Here is a 14855-nt window from a genome sequence, read left to right on the forward strand (position 1 = left end):
CTTTGCAAGTTTCGATTAAATTAGTATCCATAATATAATCATAATTAGATCTTATAGCTGCCCAAAAGTCATCTTTACAGTCTTCATAGTTTATCCACATTCTTTGAACATTTGTTTGCTTTGGATCTTTCCTGAAAATATATAAGTTAGATTAATTTTTACATAGCATCATAATATGTAAAACATAGGTGATTAAATAATATTTATGACAACTAATACCAGTGACTAATAAATTCTAAGAACAAACCTTTTCTTGGTAAGACTATTATAAAGTCTTTCTGTCGTTGTTCTGACATGTCTCTGCCTTTCTAAGCTTTGACTATTTGGCTGAAGTGACGTTAGTGAAGAACTCATTTTTTTTGCCTTATGGTTATCTGTATTAAGATAATATTAAATGTAACAAGTTTATGTACTTTCTTTGCATCAATATATAATAAAATAATGAAATTTTAGTATCTTTCATACAATAATATAATTAAAATCATATCTGATAAGCTATATTGATATACTACAATTACAAAAAATACAAATATATGTATTTTGCATCATAAGAACATGCAATGTTGTAACAGTTCCTTTTAAGGCATGTCATGTGTAATGCCCAAAACAAAATGAAGGACAACTTTAAAATACACAGAGAATTTGTTGATGAACATAACCCTACTTGCATATCAAATTTTTACAAAATTTTATTTTACATGTGCAAATTTCGCTCAAAATAAATGCTAATCCCATGTGCACAGCGCTTTATTAAAATAGCAACGCGACAAGAGGGCATATTCTTACGTAAATATGTTAATTTCAGAAGAAAAAAATCGCGCCACAATTCCACTTTGCCATTTGCGATATCTGGCCGAGATAAACTCGAAAGGCGCGAGTTGATCGCGTGAAATTCCTCACTCGTCTCGACGCAGAGTAAATAAGAAAGATACTCACCCGTATTGCCGACAGTCATTGGGTCCTGATTAGATTGTCTTGAGTTTTGCAGCATGCATTACACGTTTCGCCGATGAAACCGGAGACCGGAGAGCTCGACGGCGAGACACGCGCGAGTTGGTGGGGCTGTACACACATCCGAATGAAGACACACCTGCCCGTCGTCTTGCGAAGAATGTCACCGGACAATTAAAAATTTCATTGCTTACGATCACTACTCGCGTTCTCCGCCCACGAAAGCGACGACGGTGCGGCCGAGGGGACTCGACGATTCGCCGACGCTTACAAACGGCATAACCCTTCTATTCGGCCAAGGGCTCGCGAAGCGACGTGGGGCGAATCCGCCGGAGTTTTTTTTGCAATAAAGGACCGCCGCATACCATAGTGCACCGTCGGCTTGCTCCGGGTTGCACTGTGATGCGCGTGCGTTCGCTGCTCGGTGTTCTCGTTCTCGGCGCGCGGTATTTCGATGATCGGTTACGCCAGCATTCTTCAGTTATTGCTCATCTGCTAAACAGGAAAGTTTATTCGTATCAGCGTACCTCGAGCGGCGTGGTCCGTCCACGAAATTAGCTGGCTCGACACCATGAGTGTCCTTGATGTTTCCTTAATAGGTATTTTCAGAACAAACACAATACGTACCTCTAAAAGGGGTATGCAATGATATGCAGGTGTAATGACGGCAATGACTGAAGATATATCCAGGCAAACGTGCGTAGAAATATGTATGAAGAAACGGACCAATCCAGCATTCTTTACATTAGACGTATGATTGGTCCATTTCTTTATGCACGTGCTCATGCGTCAATGCTAGTTTCTCTGGATATACCTTTAGAGTACTGTCTAGGGTCTCTAGAAATTCGCGCGGCTACAACAAGCACGATAAGCGTCACGTTTCAAACATGGGTGATACCGGTCACGCGGATATGTTGCCCGTCGATACCGCGCGGTTGACAACCGATTCTGGCTTCAGCGAATTGCTGAGGTCAGCAGAGCAACTGTCCGCAGCCGTCGAGGGAAACGAGGATTTGCCGCAGGTCGAAAGAAATCTTCGACAGCTATTAGAGGCATCCAATGAACTGTGGTCTCGTGTTACACAGACTAGCACCCAGGACAACGAAGCACAGGCGTAAGTTTATTTTGACGAATTATTATTAAAAATATAGTTTTTCTAGATTTTTTGTAGTGTGTAATTTGAAACTATACGTCAACAACTTTTTATTTTGTCACGTATAACACATAACCTTATGTATTTTGTTAATGTTAATGTTATATTTTAAAAAATTAATGTTTCAGCCATGTCTTATTAGGCTCGCGAGGAATAGACTTGTCTCAAATCTCACAGAAGTTAAATTCCCTTAGTGCAAGACGCACATTCGAGCCTTTGGATCCCATTGCAGATACTGACATTGTCAGTTATCTTAGGAATGAAAAAGAAAATGCGATTCTCTCCATTATTGAGCAGGTCCATAAGGATGTATGTATGATAATAATGATTTAAATATTCATATACTTGGACATACACAATAAAATATATAATTTTATCTAGTATTATTATTTAATATTATCTTTTTTTTTAGACATTTGAGCTTACTAGAGCTCAACAAATGGAACATATGCTTGGCGAATGGAAGCAAATGCGTTTTGAGATAATAAATGCCATGACCGCTCCATCAGGTGAGCTGGTGGATTTGCGTGGAGCACCACAGCGTACAAAACTAGCTGGTTCAATGATCAGTGGTCTATCCAGTATAGAAGTCGCATATGTAAAAGAATTGAAGAATTATAATGATCATGTACTTAGAGGTATAACACGGCCCAGTTTATTCAACACATTTTGCAAAGCTGCTGAGTCTTTTGACGACAAGAAGATCGTCGATTTGTGGCAAATGGTGAAATGTATGGTCGATATTCCACCGACACCTAGAGGAGATCAGATTAAATCCAGAAGCAGTTCTGCAATTGAACAGAAAATTGTTTTGCAAGCCAGAAAGTATCTAGAGAACAGATATAGAGAGTTTATGAACTCCATAATCAATGAAAATTTAATGCAGGCGAAACGAGGTGGCGTTCCAGGTACCATACCTCTGGTCAAAAGCTTTGTGGGTGTCAAAGTACAAAATCTGAGGGACTTGGAGGATGTTATGGTCAAAGACAATTATGGCTCGACACCGTTGTGGCCTTTAGTATATTATTGCATGCGATCCGGAGACTATAAAGCTGCTCTGCAGTGTTTGAGCCAATGCCGTGCAGAATACCCAGAGTTTAAAGCAGCTCTTGAGGAAGCTTGCGACGACCCGCAACATCATCCGAGTAGCCGCGCTGAGTCTCTTCTAAAATTGCATTACAGAAAACAGGTGCGATCAGTCACTGATCCGTACAAAAGAGCGTCTTATTGCGCATTGGTTCCTTGTGAGCCAGATGATTTGCATTCTGAAGTGATATTTACAGCCGACGATTACTTGTGGTTAAAGTTGTGTCAAGTGAGAGATCAGGCAGATGTTGAAAATAAACTGACACTGGATTACTTGCAGACCACAATTTCAGAAATATACGGTAACATTAATTTTATAGCTTGCATTTCGCAGCCTTGTTTGAAATTAAAGATGTTTTAATTGATACGATTTTGCAGGAGAAACTTATTATCACGCTCACGAACAACCATTCTTGTACTTCTCTATGCTATTCTTGACCGGACAGTTCGAAGCGGCCATAGAATTCTTAGCTACTGGCGCTGGAGCGAGACATCTACCGCATGCGGTACATCTGGCAGCCGCGATGCACGAGCATAATTTGTTGGCTGTCAGTCAAAGTGTTTTAGCACCTCTTATAAGCGTGGATCCTGCCGACAAACCGCCAGCGAAAAGATTGAACTTTGCTAGATTGATACTGTTGTATGTTAAAAGATTTGAGTCGTCGGATCCGAAAGAAAGTCTTCATTATTTATTTTTATTGAGGTATAATCCTAGCTTATCATTTAAAATTGCTTGTTAAGCAAGTCTTATTCATATTCTTCGTTTTTAGATGTATGAAAGATCCGTACGATCGTAATATGTTTGCTGCATCTGCCGCGGAAATGGTAGTAGATGCCTCCCCTGCAAATCGCGTTTTGTTGGTTGGAAAACTTGACAAAGATCGAAGACTTCCAGGAATCTTAGATCAATTCCAAATCAATACAGAAGATGTGATAAATATATGCGCCGAAACGTTGTACAGGAAAGGTCTGCTCGAAGACGCAGTCATGATGTATGATTTAGCTGGTAATCACGAAAAGGTTCTTAGTTTGATGTGCACTCTTTTGACGCAAGTTGTTAGCCAGAGAGGCTCGCCTGGTTCTTTCAGAGCGCGATTACAGGCTACAGCTATGGACATCAGTGCGAGGTAAATTGCCTGCTATTGCAGTATAATTCACGATCGTGCAAATAGCTTCATATTTAAATTTTGAATTATTCATAATGTAAATCTTTTCAGATACAAAGATAATGTGATTCAAGCGCCTTCAGAAGTGGTATTTTCGTTCTATACCTTGAGAGATCTTATGGTATTTTTCGATCAATTCCATAATGAGCAATATCAAAGTGCGCTTAGGGTTGGTATTTAAAAAAAAAAATAAATAAATAAAGAATAAAATAGTAATTGTACAGATTGTTTAATCTCAGTTAATTTTTAAACACAGCTAAAAATTTTATATAGTAATTTAAATAACGTAATGTTTTTTTAGACAATCGCGGATTCAAAGATGCTACCTCTTCAAGTGAAGGAAGTTGATGAAAGGGTGAACGCTTTACGTCGGGTGTCACCCGATGTGGCTGGCACATTGGCTGATGTTCTTTTAGCTACAATGACGATTTTGTATCGTCAGTATCAAAAATTGCGATGTGTCGAACCGGGTGATGAAATCGCGAGGGAGCAACAGTTGCACGATCTTCGAGAGCAAGCGCGAGCATTAACAAGTTTCGCAGGCACTTTACCGTATCGTATGCCAAACGAGACAAACAGCAAACTTGTACAAATGGAGATTCTCATGCATTAACGTTGATTGCTATTAAATATAATCCTTTGAGTTTGTATATATAATTCTTTTTTTCTTAAACCTAAATATTTGAAGAGGATCTATATATTTACTAATATTTATTAGTCAAAAAAATGTTATTAATTTTTTTATATAATACATACAAAAGTTTATTTCTTCTATTTAATTTTAAGTGCAATAAAATTGCACATGTTTATGAAGGTATATATTGATGACTTCCATATTTTGTCAAGCGTTATAATAGGCTATTACAAAGAATTATGTGAAGTGCATTAAAAGACCAGTGTGATTTGAATTATTTTTATATTTCTATTTGTAAATGTGTGACAATAAATATAAATTTTTACAGTACAACTATTAATATAATAAATATTGAACACAGTGATTAACTTATATTACGTCTTTAACTTATATTACAAAGTTTTTTTTTATAAGCTGTATCTTTTGATTAAAAAGCATCTTAATGCTAAAATCGTGTACATTATCTTGGTGGATTATTAGAATCTTTTAGATTAGGAGATTTCAAAGATGTTACAGTTATTCCACAACTAAGGTCATCAATTTTACCTTCTTTAACCTGCAAAGAATAATTTTTTTTATATGAAATACATAAATAATTTCTAAATTATCTCATACTTACTGCTCTATAATCGAGAAACATTTCTTTAAAAGCCAAGAAATCTGTTATTGTTGATAGTACTTCAAAAACTTCACCTTCCAGTTCTGCTTGTTTCTCACTGAATTTTAGTGTGCAAACATGCAAAAATAAAAAGTTCATGGAATTTTATATATATATATTACGATTATATATTATCATTATAATTACTTTAGTTGTTGTAAAAGTGTGTTTATTGTGAATTGTGGCATGACTTTCTTAAGATAATCCACAATATATGCTTCTACAGCTTTATTCTGGAACATATAAAATGTTTTTCAAGGAATTATAACACTTCTTAGTATCTCATGATTTTTACAAAAGACTCACATATTCATTAAATATATCAGTATAAATCAACTTGTTGTCTTCTACTGGTTCGAAAACGCTCCAATACTTTTCTAAAAATTTGTGTTGAAGAGCTTGGAAATCTTCCTCTGGAATATTAATTTATCGTAAAATACACTCAATTTTATTAACAAATGTTTATAAAATTTATTATTGGAATAATCTTATACCTAACAACAAATCTTCTATATGTCCAATTATTTCATCAAACGAACAGTTTTCCTCGCTCTTTTCCAGACTCGACAAAATCGATTCATCTGTTAAGAAAATGTATTTCAACATGTTTATAAGAAAATAAGTTAATATAAGAAAATAAGTTATATTATTTCTTGCGATTTGCATTAAATTTGTAAAGATTAAATATCGCGCGCAAACAAAATAAGGCAAAATAGACGAACCCATGTTTTTCTTTTCTTGCAGTAAATGATTATATATAAAATAGTAATTTATATCATAAATTAAAACTGCGTGTCAGAAATAGTCATAAGCTGTCACTGTATCACTGGTTGTCACAGTGCTACAGCTGATGGAATTGTTCGTAAGTCGCATGGCAAAGATTAGGGCTGTAGTACATAGAAAAATATAAGCAGTAAGACTTAAGGTACATTTTCATGATGACGCCGACGCTTTTTTAAAGCCTGTATCAGACTGTGCATCTTGTTGCAGTAATTCACAAACGATCTAGTAAATTATTAGAAATGTACCATACAGCACACAGCATTACTAGTAATTTACTCGCTTGCGAATTGCTGCAGCAAGTTACATAATCCGATGCAGGCTTTAAGTTTGTATTTTCTAGTTAGATATTTTGCGGTAGAATGCTTTGTATCTAGATATTTGTGTCATAACTCAAACTTGTTTGCATATGGTTTGGTGATTCCATGCTCGGTACGTTTTTTAGATGTATGAGATTAAAAATAAGCAACAAGTTCTTTAATATCAGAACTGATCAATTAAATTTGTCATAAAGAACGTGAAATATATTTAAAATATAAACGAACTAAGAGAGTAAATATTAAACAAGAAAAACAACATAATAATTTTGATTATTCTCAAGATATCAGTGAACTTTTTAAATGGGCACCGTTGAGTATGGTTTTCCAGTGATAGGCGGGTTGATGCCGGTAAGCAGAATAAAAAAAAAAGGATTTCTATAAATTTAATTACATTTCTAATTAAAGAAAATGTATAATTATAATTGTAGTTTAACTGTATAGTTGTATTATTTTAATTTTTAGTTTCTATTTTTTCTTAATTTAATCTTTATTTTATCTTTTTATTAGCAAATACAAGCTCTCATAGCTCCACCAATATCTGAAGACTCCAGGATAGCTAAGGCAAAAAAGGAAAAAGAGGAGAAGAAACATCCATACTTTAAAAGACGAGGACGTGGTCATAATCGTGACTTTTGCGATGCTTGTAAAGACGGCGGAGAACTCATATGCTGTGATAAATGTCCAGCTTCTTATCATTTACAGTGCCAGTAAGTGTTATTAATATTGTTATAGAATGCTGAACAAAAATATCATTAGGCAAGATCATTATTAACACTTTCAAAATCTTTATTTTTTAGCTATCCTGCGGTGGATCCAACAGATATTCCCAATGGTGAATGGTTGTGTTATGCCTGCCGTTGTGCTCCTAAAAGAGAGCTGTTAGATGGTAAAACAAATGAAAAGAAAAAGAAAAAGTCTGCTTTGGAAGTATTAGCCTTGGCAGCTTCTCTGGTGAATCCAAGAGAATTTGAGCTACCTAAAGAATTGCAATTGCCTATAATGTTTCCTGGAAGTAATAAACTGGATTATGTATCTGGTAGAAGGGGTAAACAGTTGAGCTCCTCCTACAATAATGGTAAGAATAATCTCCTATCCCTTCTCTCTCTTTCTCTCTCTCTTACTGTTAACGTTTTTTTAAGCATATTTTAAAGATCAGATATAATTAATTTAGGCTAATTTAAGCATTATCCTGTATTAATCCTGTATTAATTGTGACATTCTTTTCTTTTAGTTGGAAAGAGTCATTGTTTGGATAGCAACTTAATGGTTCCATTGCCAGCTCGTCTGTGTTTTCAATGTGGACGCAGCTGCAGGAAGGCTCCATTAATCCCATGTGATTATTGTCCATTATACTTTCATCAGGACTGTTTAGATCCCCCGTTAACTGCCTTTCCTATTGGTAGATGGATGTGCCCTAATCATCCAAATCACTTTATAGATCAAAATTTATTGACTTCTTATAGAGTGACAGAACGCATGAAGCTTTGGGACAAATATGCCAATCAGCCAATAGATCAGCATGCAGTTAAAGTAGAATTTATGCGTAAAGCACGCACTGTCAATCCGTTATTTCGTACGAAAATGAAATTGGAATGTCGTCCAAGGATAACAGTTCCTGCAAGTGTAAAATGGCATTATAAGAATCCATCACAATTAGTTCCTTTACAACATAATCAAGACTTTTTTATATTGCCAGTAGAGAATACTATAGATAAAGACAAGCAACATACAAATTTCGATAAAACAGACAGTAATAAAGATAATAGTATAGAAAATACTAAAATTAAAGAAACCTGTGATAAAAAAGAAAGAGAGGAATATGATACAACTAAGAATGAAAAAAGTGATCAAGAGGAAATAATGAACAAAAATGAATGTGGAAAGCAAAGTAAATTGAATAAAATGAAAATTGAATCTACAATTGATAATTCTAAAGAATACAATAATCTCCAGCTTCATGCAAAATATCGTGGTTATACCATCAACGAGAGCGTCAAATTGTTAGAAAGACCAGTATTAGAGATATTAGCGCAACAAAGATTATGGCAAATATTAAATCCAGATGGAGAGCAAATATCAAATCCAAATGGACAGAGTTACGAAGCGATAAATTATAAAAGGGCTAGAGCCGCATTATGCCTTTTAAGCTCTACACCTAAATTACCAGCTTTTATGATTTATAGAACATTTGCTATCGGCAATGGCCCAAACTGTGATCTGATTTTATCTAATTATGGTAGCTGTAGATCCACATCTTCTAGACATGCAATTATATTTTTTGATGAGGTAAATGGATATCATAAATTTTGTCCAATTATTTCTTATTATATTACACGTGCTTTTAATATTCAAAATATAAGAAAAAAATTGCTTTTAATTGTCGATATTTGTCTCTCTTGCAGATAACCAGATGTTATGAATTACTCAATTACAGCGAATATGGAACAGTGGTAGACAATGTGCTATATGATTTTGACGTTTCTGACGATGAAGAAATAAAAGAGGAAAAGACTGATAAAGTAACAAAAAATATTAAGAATGAGGAAACTTTCGAAATAACAAAAAAGATTTTGCATAAAGAAGAAGTAACCTGCTTGCAAGAAAACGTGCTCAATGATGACAAGATTATATGTAAATGTAACATGAGAGTTGATGCGTATCTAGAAAAAGAAGAAGATGAAGAAACTGCAATTATCGAACATGGTTCAATTATTGCTTTTGGATGTCTCAAATTTGTATTTAATATATTGAATGCACATGTAAATGATTAAAATTTTTTTATTGAATTAATGCATTATTTTTTGTTTTGTATACATTTTTTTTTATAATAAAAATCTTTAATTAAATGCAAATGTTAATGTGTGTGAAGTATAGAGCAGTATTATCATATGCAAAAATATTTTGTATTTTAGTATGGCAATCATCTGATATTGATCCAACTGGATAAAATTCAAAATAATTGAGAATAAGTTTTTTCCACTCTTAAAAAAGTCATGAAAGATCGATATTCGAATGTATCGAAAGTATTGTTGACGCTTTTCCGCGACGCTGATTGGTTATCGCGATTATTCTGACAGTTTGATACTTTGAGAGCGAAGGTTATTTTGACGATTATTTGAAATAAAAAAAATTTTATTAAAACATTTAGATTTCATATATTAAATTACTATAATAAGCACGCGCGCGTAGCACAGGCCTGTATTGTTCTAGTCATTTGTAAAAAATAAACAATCTATTAATAATTCCCTAGAGAACAAACATCAGTATATGCAATATACGAGAAGAAACTTCCTAGATTTATTGACAGATGGTGCGTTGGCTTCTGCTTGGATCCAGTTTTTCCGCATTATACATACACAGGTATGCACAAGTGACAGTAACAACGAAATAAATTTTACTGATGGTCAAAAATTCATCGAAATATGTAAATACTTTTTTTTCTAAACAAAATGAGCAGAACATTTAGAGAAAGATGAAATTATTGACCAAATATATATTATTTAAGTAAAGTGGCTTGAGAAACGACGTAAACGTTGAGGTTGACAGGTGAACGTTAATAAATAAAATCAACGATTTCTTCGCATGCCGATGACTATTTAATGCCGACCATGGAGGATCGTGACGGTAACAAGGAACGCCGAGTTTTACAGCACTACGTCGTCAAACAAGACACGGTATTGGTACGGATATTTGGTGTGTGCGACGTTAACGTTAACGAGTTGCGTATGGGAATGCTTGTAGAAGCACTGGAGGATTTAAAGGACAGCGCGTTGAGAGTCCGTGTGACCGACACCGTCAACGAATGTAAGACCTGGTGCGGTACAGAATGGCGTTGTCACAAATATGATCTAATCCCTGTATCGCAGAAGATCTGGCAGTACTTGCTCGCTGTGCAGTCTCCTCAGGAAAGAGTTCGACTGGCGAGTGATGAAGTTTTATGCGAACGAATAAGGAACGTATCTGTGAACGACAGAGTCTGGTACTGCTCCGACTCCTCTAACAGACGAGCCAGAGAACCAGCCTTTGTCAAATACATTGGTCCTGTGCTGCAACTTGGATCGGGACATTACTTTGGCTTGGAACTACTGGTGAATTAATAGTTACTTCCATTTGCTGCTGCTTATCAAAGATTTTTGATTTTGTACATCTAGGAATAGATTATATTATATACAAGATGTATGCAAAGTCATAACTCTTCCTATTACCTTGTATATATTAGAAACAATGAGTAAAAATTTTAGCAAAATAAACATTACAAAATAAACTTTATTTCTTTAATGAATTTTATTTTAAGACATTTAAAACATAATTATTAGATTATTTAGTATTAAAAATAAAAAATATAATAAATATAAAATTGCTCTACTTTTTATGACAAAGATATATTGATTTTAAAATTGTACAAAAAAAGATTTACACTGATAGCAAGAAAATATGTAATTTTTGGATATCTATTGTAGCTTATAATTTAGCTTGCAATACATTGATTGGATACAGTAATGCATATCAATATAACAAACAATGACATAAAAATAAATTTACAAATACTTTACAGGAAAGTCAGGAAATATCGAAAACCTCTCTGCTGGCTAAAGAATATTTTACTCCCACACATTGGAATGCCATTATACTGCTTGCTACTATAAATAATATATATCCATACAAAATTGAAACTGACACAGGCAACGTTGAAAAAAGTATTTATATAATTGCAATTTAATGTTACTTTAATAGTTTTACAATAATTCAATTTGCATACTTTTATTTCAGCATTGTTTTTGAAGAATAATATAGGAACCGACTATGCTAACGATAAGAAGAAAATATCTATATTGGACAGTACACCAGCTGTTTTGTTAGAACAATTTACCATGTTTGATGATAATAAAAATAACAACCAAGAGTCTATCAATATGTTGAAAGAACGCCATCAAGCCACGAAATCAAATCTTGAAAATGACGTTAATAGCTATAAAAACGTCGATCATACTCTTTTTAAATGCGGTAATTTTACAATTGTTAACACAATAAATATATTTATTCTATCAGTATGTTTTTCTAAAAATCTCAAAGTGAGATTAGCCGGCGCCGGATCGTAATTTCTTTCTTACGGTAGAGTTTAATAATAGTTCAGACGTTTAAAAATAGACACAAATTTAGTCTGACTTCCTAGAGTGCTGCGAGCAGGTTATAAAGCACTCTATTATTGTATTTTTGTTTAAAAATGACAACAGAATTGCAGAACATTCCTATTTTTGTATTGGAGCACAAATGGAGTAGTGATATAGAAACAAATTTGTACAGTGATGTGGAGGATGCGCATATAGACTTGTTGGATTACAGTAAGATGTAGTTAACATCCTGCTCTATCACATTTCTAATTCAAATATTTGTGTTCATGCGGTAATGTTCATATTTTTATCGAAAAGATAATAATTTTCACGCTCAAATATTGTTTTTAAATGTTATTTATGAATTATGTAGAAATAGATGCATTGTGTATATATTTATAGAAGTGTTATGTAGAAATGGACATATAATACAAATGATTGCAACAAATTGTTACTTGTAATAGGTAGTGCACCAGAGAAAAATGACGTCAAGAAATTCAGCAGAGCAGAAAGTAAGGGAGATCTGGTGGTAGGCTCCAATGTAAAAGTGCTGCTAGATTCTGATATTCATTATGGAATTATTCGATGGATCGGCACACCGCCTGGTACAAGTCCTGGCAAAATAATGGCAGCTGTCGAGCTGGTAAGTGAAATGCACTAATTAAATGAACTGTGGACTTACAAAAAAAAACAAACTCGAACGATGTATTATTCATAGGATGATGGACATCCTTTAGGTACCGACGGAACTTACAAAGACATCAGATATTTTCATTGTCTGCCTTATAGAGCTATATTTACAGATATTGAACACTGTTCTCATTACGAAAATGTGAGTATGGATAGAATTAGTTATTTGCAATATTATCTTGTCAATAAGTTATAAAAATGAGTGGATTTTTTTTTACGAACAGACGAAGCTTAACGAACGATCGACGCTTACAAATAACGATAATTTTGGTGACATGGAAAGTTCCGTAATCGCAGGCATAGTACGACCTATCTCTGTCAAGGGAGATTTGGAAAGTATATGTGGGAAATATCGTGGTATCCAAGGTCATCATAATTCGTGCTACTTGGACGCTACCCTCTTCAGCATGTTTACGTTTACCAGTGTATTCGATAATCTTCTATTTCGGTAATTAATTTTATTTTCTAATTGAAAAAAAAAATATTTTATTTAAATGTGTTTTATCAAATATATACACATTTAAATAAATGTCATAGCAGCAATTCTTTTCAGACATGATTTTTGTATGTAATGATTTTTCAGACCGCCGAATGAAAAAGATTGTCCGCAGTATGAAGAAGTGCAGAGGGTTTTGAGAGAAGAAATTGTAAATCCACTCAGAAAGAACATGTTTGTCAGAGCGGATCGAGTGATGAAGCTCAGAACATTGCTTGAAAAATTATCGTCGGTATCCGGTCTCACCAGTGAAGAAAAAGGTTTTGATTTATATTGTGGAATTTGATTCTATTTTAGGTCGCAAAAAATAATTTATAATATACTTATAATGTGTTCAGATCCCGAAGAATTCTTAACGTCGTTAGTCGCCCAAATCTTAAATGCTGAGCCATTTCTTAAATTAAGCTCAGGACAGGATGCGTATCATTATCAACTGTTTGTTGAAAAGGACGATCATTTAAACCTGCCGACTGTGCAACAATTATTGGAACAAAGTTTCCTGACCAGTAATATCAGATTGAAGGAAGTCCCTTCGTGTCTTATTATACAAATGCCGCGCTTTGGAAAATCATTTAAAATGTATCAAAAGATACAACCTACATTACTGCTTGATGTCACGGACATTATCGAAGACTGTTAAGTATCGTGTCATTAGCGCGTTACATTAGTTATTTTTATTTGAAATGACATATTTATATATCGTTTTACAGCACCCAGACAATGTACGGTATGCGGAAAACTTGCCGAATTTGAGTGCAAGGAATGTTATGGACAATGTGGGGTCGGTCTCGAAAGTATAGCCTTCTGTTTACAATGTCTCGAAAAAGTTTGTAAAGCTTAATTCACGAAATAGACAAAAATAATTATTAGATGTTTAAAAATAAATTATTCTGCATGTTTTTTACATAGGTACATCGTCATGAACGAAGAACAAATCACGAACCGAAGAAACTAATTGTACCAATGGAATTTGCAATTCTGCAAGAGCATTGTCCTGTACCGCGTCTGTACTTAGAGCTTTCCGCAGTGGTCTGCATCGAAACCTCGCACTACGTTTCGTTTGTAAAATGTGGTCCTGGCTCTGAGGCACCATGGTGCTTCTTTGATTCCATGGCTGACAGGAAAGGTATTTCACTTATATGCATCTATTTTATTTTGTATTTATCATTGATGGCTATTTAATTCTGTTAAACATCTTAATATTAATAGTTTTGTTAGTATCTTTTATCAAATTAAATTTTTATTATTACTAGGAGAGCAAAATGGATACAATATACCAGAAATGGTGCCATGTCCAGATTTTCCTTACTGGTTGAGTGAGGAAGGAGGAAATTATCTGACCGAATTGACAGACGATCGTCATTTACCGGAACATGCAAAACGTTTACTTTGTGACGCGTATATGTGCATGTATCAATCCCCTGATGTTATGATGTATAAATAAGTTTAACAGAATCATTTAAGTATATTTCAGATTTTAAGTATCATATTTTAAATAACGATCTATTGTAGTATTCCTATATTTGAACAAAGTGCAATATTCTACTGATTGCTTTCTTTGATCATGCAATATAAGTTTATATAAATGAACGTAATACGCGCTATTACCAAGGCAATTTGAGAATCTCAATCTTCTTATGTACAAAAGTAGAAATATATGCAATTTGTGGTGCCAGAAAATATGTATAATTATAAAAAATTAATTATAGATACAGTTACATATATTGGATAGCAGATAATATAGATTTAAAGACTTCTATAAAATTTCTATTTACTTTTTAAACAAACAAACATAATAAAATAAAAAAGA

At 34.0% G+C, this 14855-nt stretch overlaps 5 protein-coding genes across 9 annotated transcripts in view; 3 read left to right on the plus strand and 2 right to left on the minus strand.

The window, feature by feature from the left end:
• Nucleotides 1–1684, minus strand: part of klar (klarsicht) — a 40976-nt gene extending 39292 nt beyond the window's left edge. Inside the window, exons 1-4 of one of the 3 annotated variants that reach the window (XM_067361120.1) lie at nt 1579–1684; nt 937–1443; nt 248–374; nt 2–131 (exon numbers count right to left, since the gene is read on the minus strand). In XM_067361120.1, the coding sequence (XP_067217221.1) occupies nt 2–131; nt 248–374; nt 937–991 (312 nt within the window). In that variant the 5' untranslated portion in view covers nt 992–1443; nt 1579–1684. Of the gene's footprint in view, nt 1; nt 132–247; nt 375–936; nt 1539–1578 lie in introns of those variants that run through there. The other 2 variants (XM_067361121.1, XM_012379860.2) reach the window with 2 other exon arrangements.
• Nucleotides 1685–1796: 112 nt separating this feature from the next.
• On the plus strand, nt 1797–5006 carry LOC105679632 (nuclear pore complex protein Nup93-like). Its single transcript, XM_012379764.2, has 7 exons — nt 1797–2065; nt 2233–2413; nt 2517–3492; nt 3569–3893; nt 3961–4317; nt 4408–4525; nt 4658–5006. Exons 1-7 carry the CDS (start codon nt 1839–1841, stop codon nt 4967–4969), a joined length of 2496 nt encoding a protein of 831 aa, XP_012235187.1. The 5' UTR covers nt 1797–1838; the 3' UTR covers nt 4970–5006.
• A 249-nt stretch (nt 5007–5255) lies between these two features.
• On the minus strand, nt 5256–6547 carry LOC105679671 (ADP-ribosylation factor-like protein 2-binding protein). The gene is made up of 6 exons (XM_012379830.2): nt 6371–6547; nt 6143–6229; nt 5955–6061; nt 5796–5881; nt 5610–5706; nt 5256–5546 (listed from the first exon to the last, which is right to left on the minus strand). The coding sequence occupies exons 1-6, from the start codon at nt 6372–6374 to the stop codon at nt 5451–5453; spliced, it is 477 nt and encodes a 158-aa protein (XP_012235253.1). The 5' UTR covers nt 6375–6547; the 3' UTR covers nt 5256–5450.
• Nucleotides 6548–6674: 127 nt separating this feature from the next.
• On the plus strand, nt 6675–9534 carry LOC105679660 (PHD finger protein 12-like). 2 transcript variants are annotated; one of them, XM_067361170.1, is made up of 6 exons: nt 6675–6860; nt 7030–7096; nt 7256–7455; nt 7546–7823; nt 7980–9034; nt 9151–9534. In XM_067361170.1, exons 2-6 carry the CDS (start codon nt 7049–7051, stop codon nt 9517–9519), a joined length of 1950 nt encoding a protein of 649 aa, XP_067217271.1. In that variant the 5' UTR covers nt 6675–6860; nt 7030–7048; the 3' UTR covers nt 9520–9534. The 2 variants fall into 2 exon arrangements, with proteins under 2 accessions (XP_067217271.1, XP_012235238.1); XM_012379815.2 differs by having other exon boundaries at nt 6677–7096.
• A 516-nt stretch (nt 9535–10050) lies between these two features.
• CYLD (ubiquitin carboxyl-terminal hydrolase CYLD) lies at nt 10051–14769 on the plus strand. Of its 2 annotated transcripts, XM_012380185.2 has the most exons (12): nt 10051–10172; nt 10254–10836; nt 11304–11445; nt 11519–11752; nt 12324–12502; nt 12578–12691; nt 12774–12997; nt 13133–13305; nt 13384–13680; nt 13756–13871; nt 13955–14171; nt 14299–14769. In XM_012380185.2, exons 2-12 carry the CDS (start codon nt 10348–10350, stop codon nt 14487–14489), a joined length of 2376 nt encoding a protein of 791 aa, XP_012235608.1. In that variant the 5' UTR covers nt 10051–10172; nt 10254–10347; the 3' UTR covers nt 14490–14769. The 2 variants fall into 2 exon arrangements, with proteins under 2 accessions (XP_012235608.1, XP_012235607.1); XM_012380184.2 differs by having other exon boundaries at nt 10082–10836.
• The last annotated feature ends 86 nt before the right edge of the window (nt 14770–14855 follow it).

This window comes from Linepithema humile, chromosome 1, assembly GCF_040581485.1.
Source record: "Linepithema humile isolate Giens D197 chromosome 1, Lhum_UNIL_v1.0, whole genome shotgun sequence".
Taxonomy (NCBI): Eukaryota; Metazoa; Arthropoda; class Insecta; order Hymenoptera; family Formicidae; genus Linepithema; species Linepithema humile.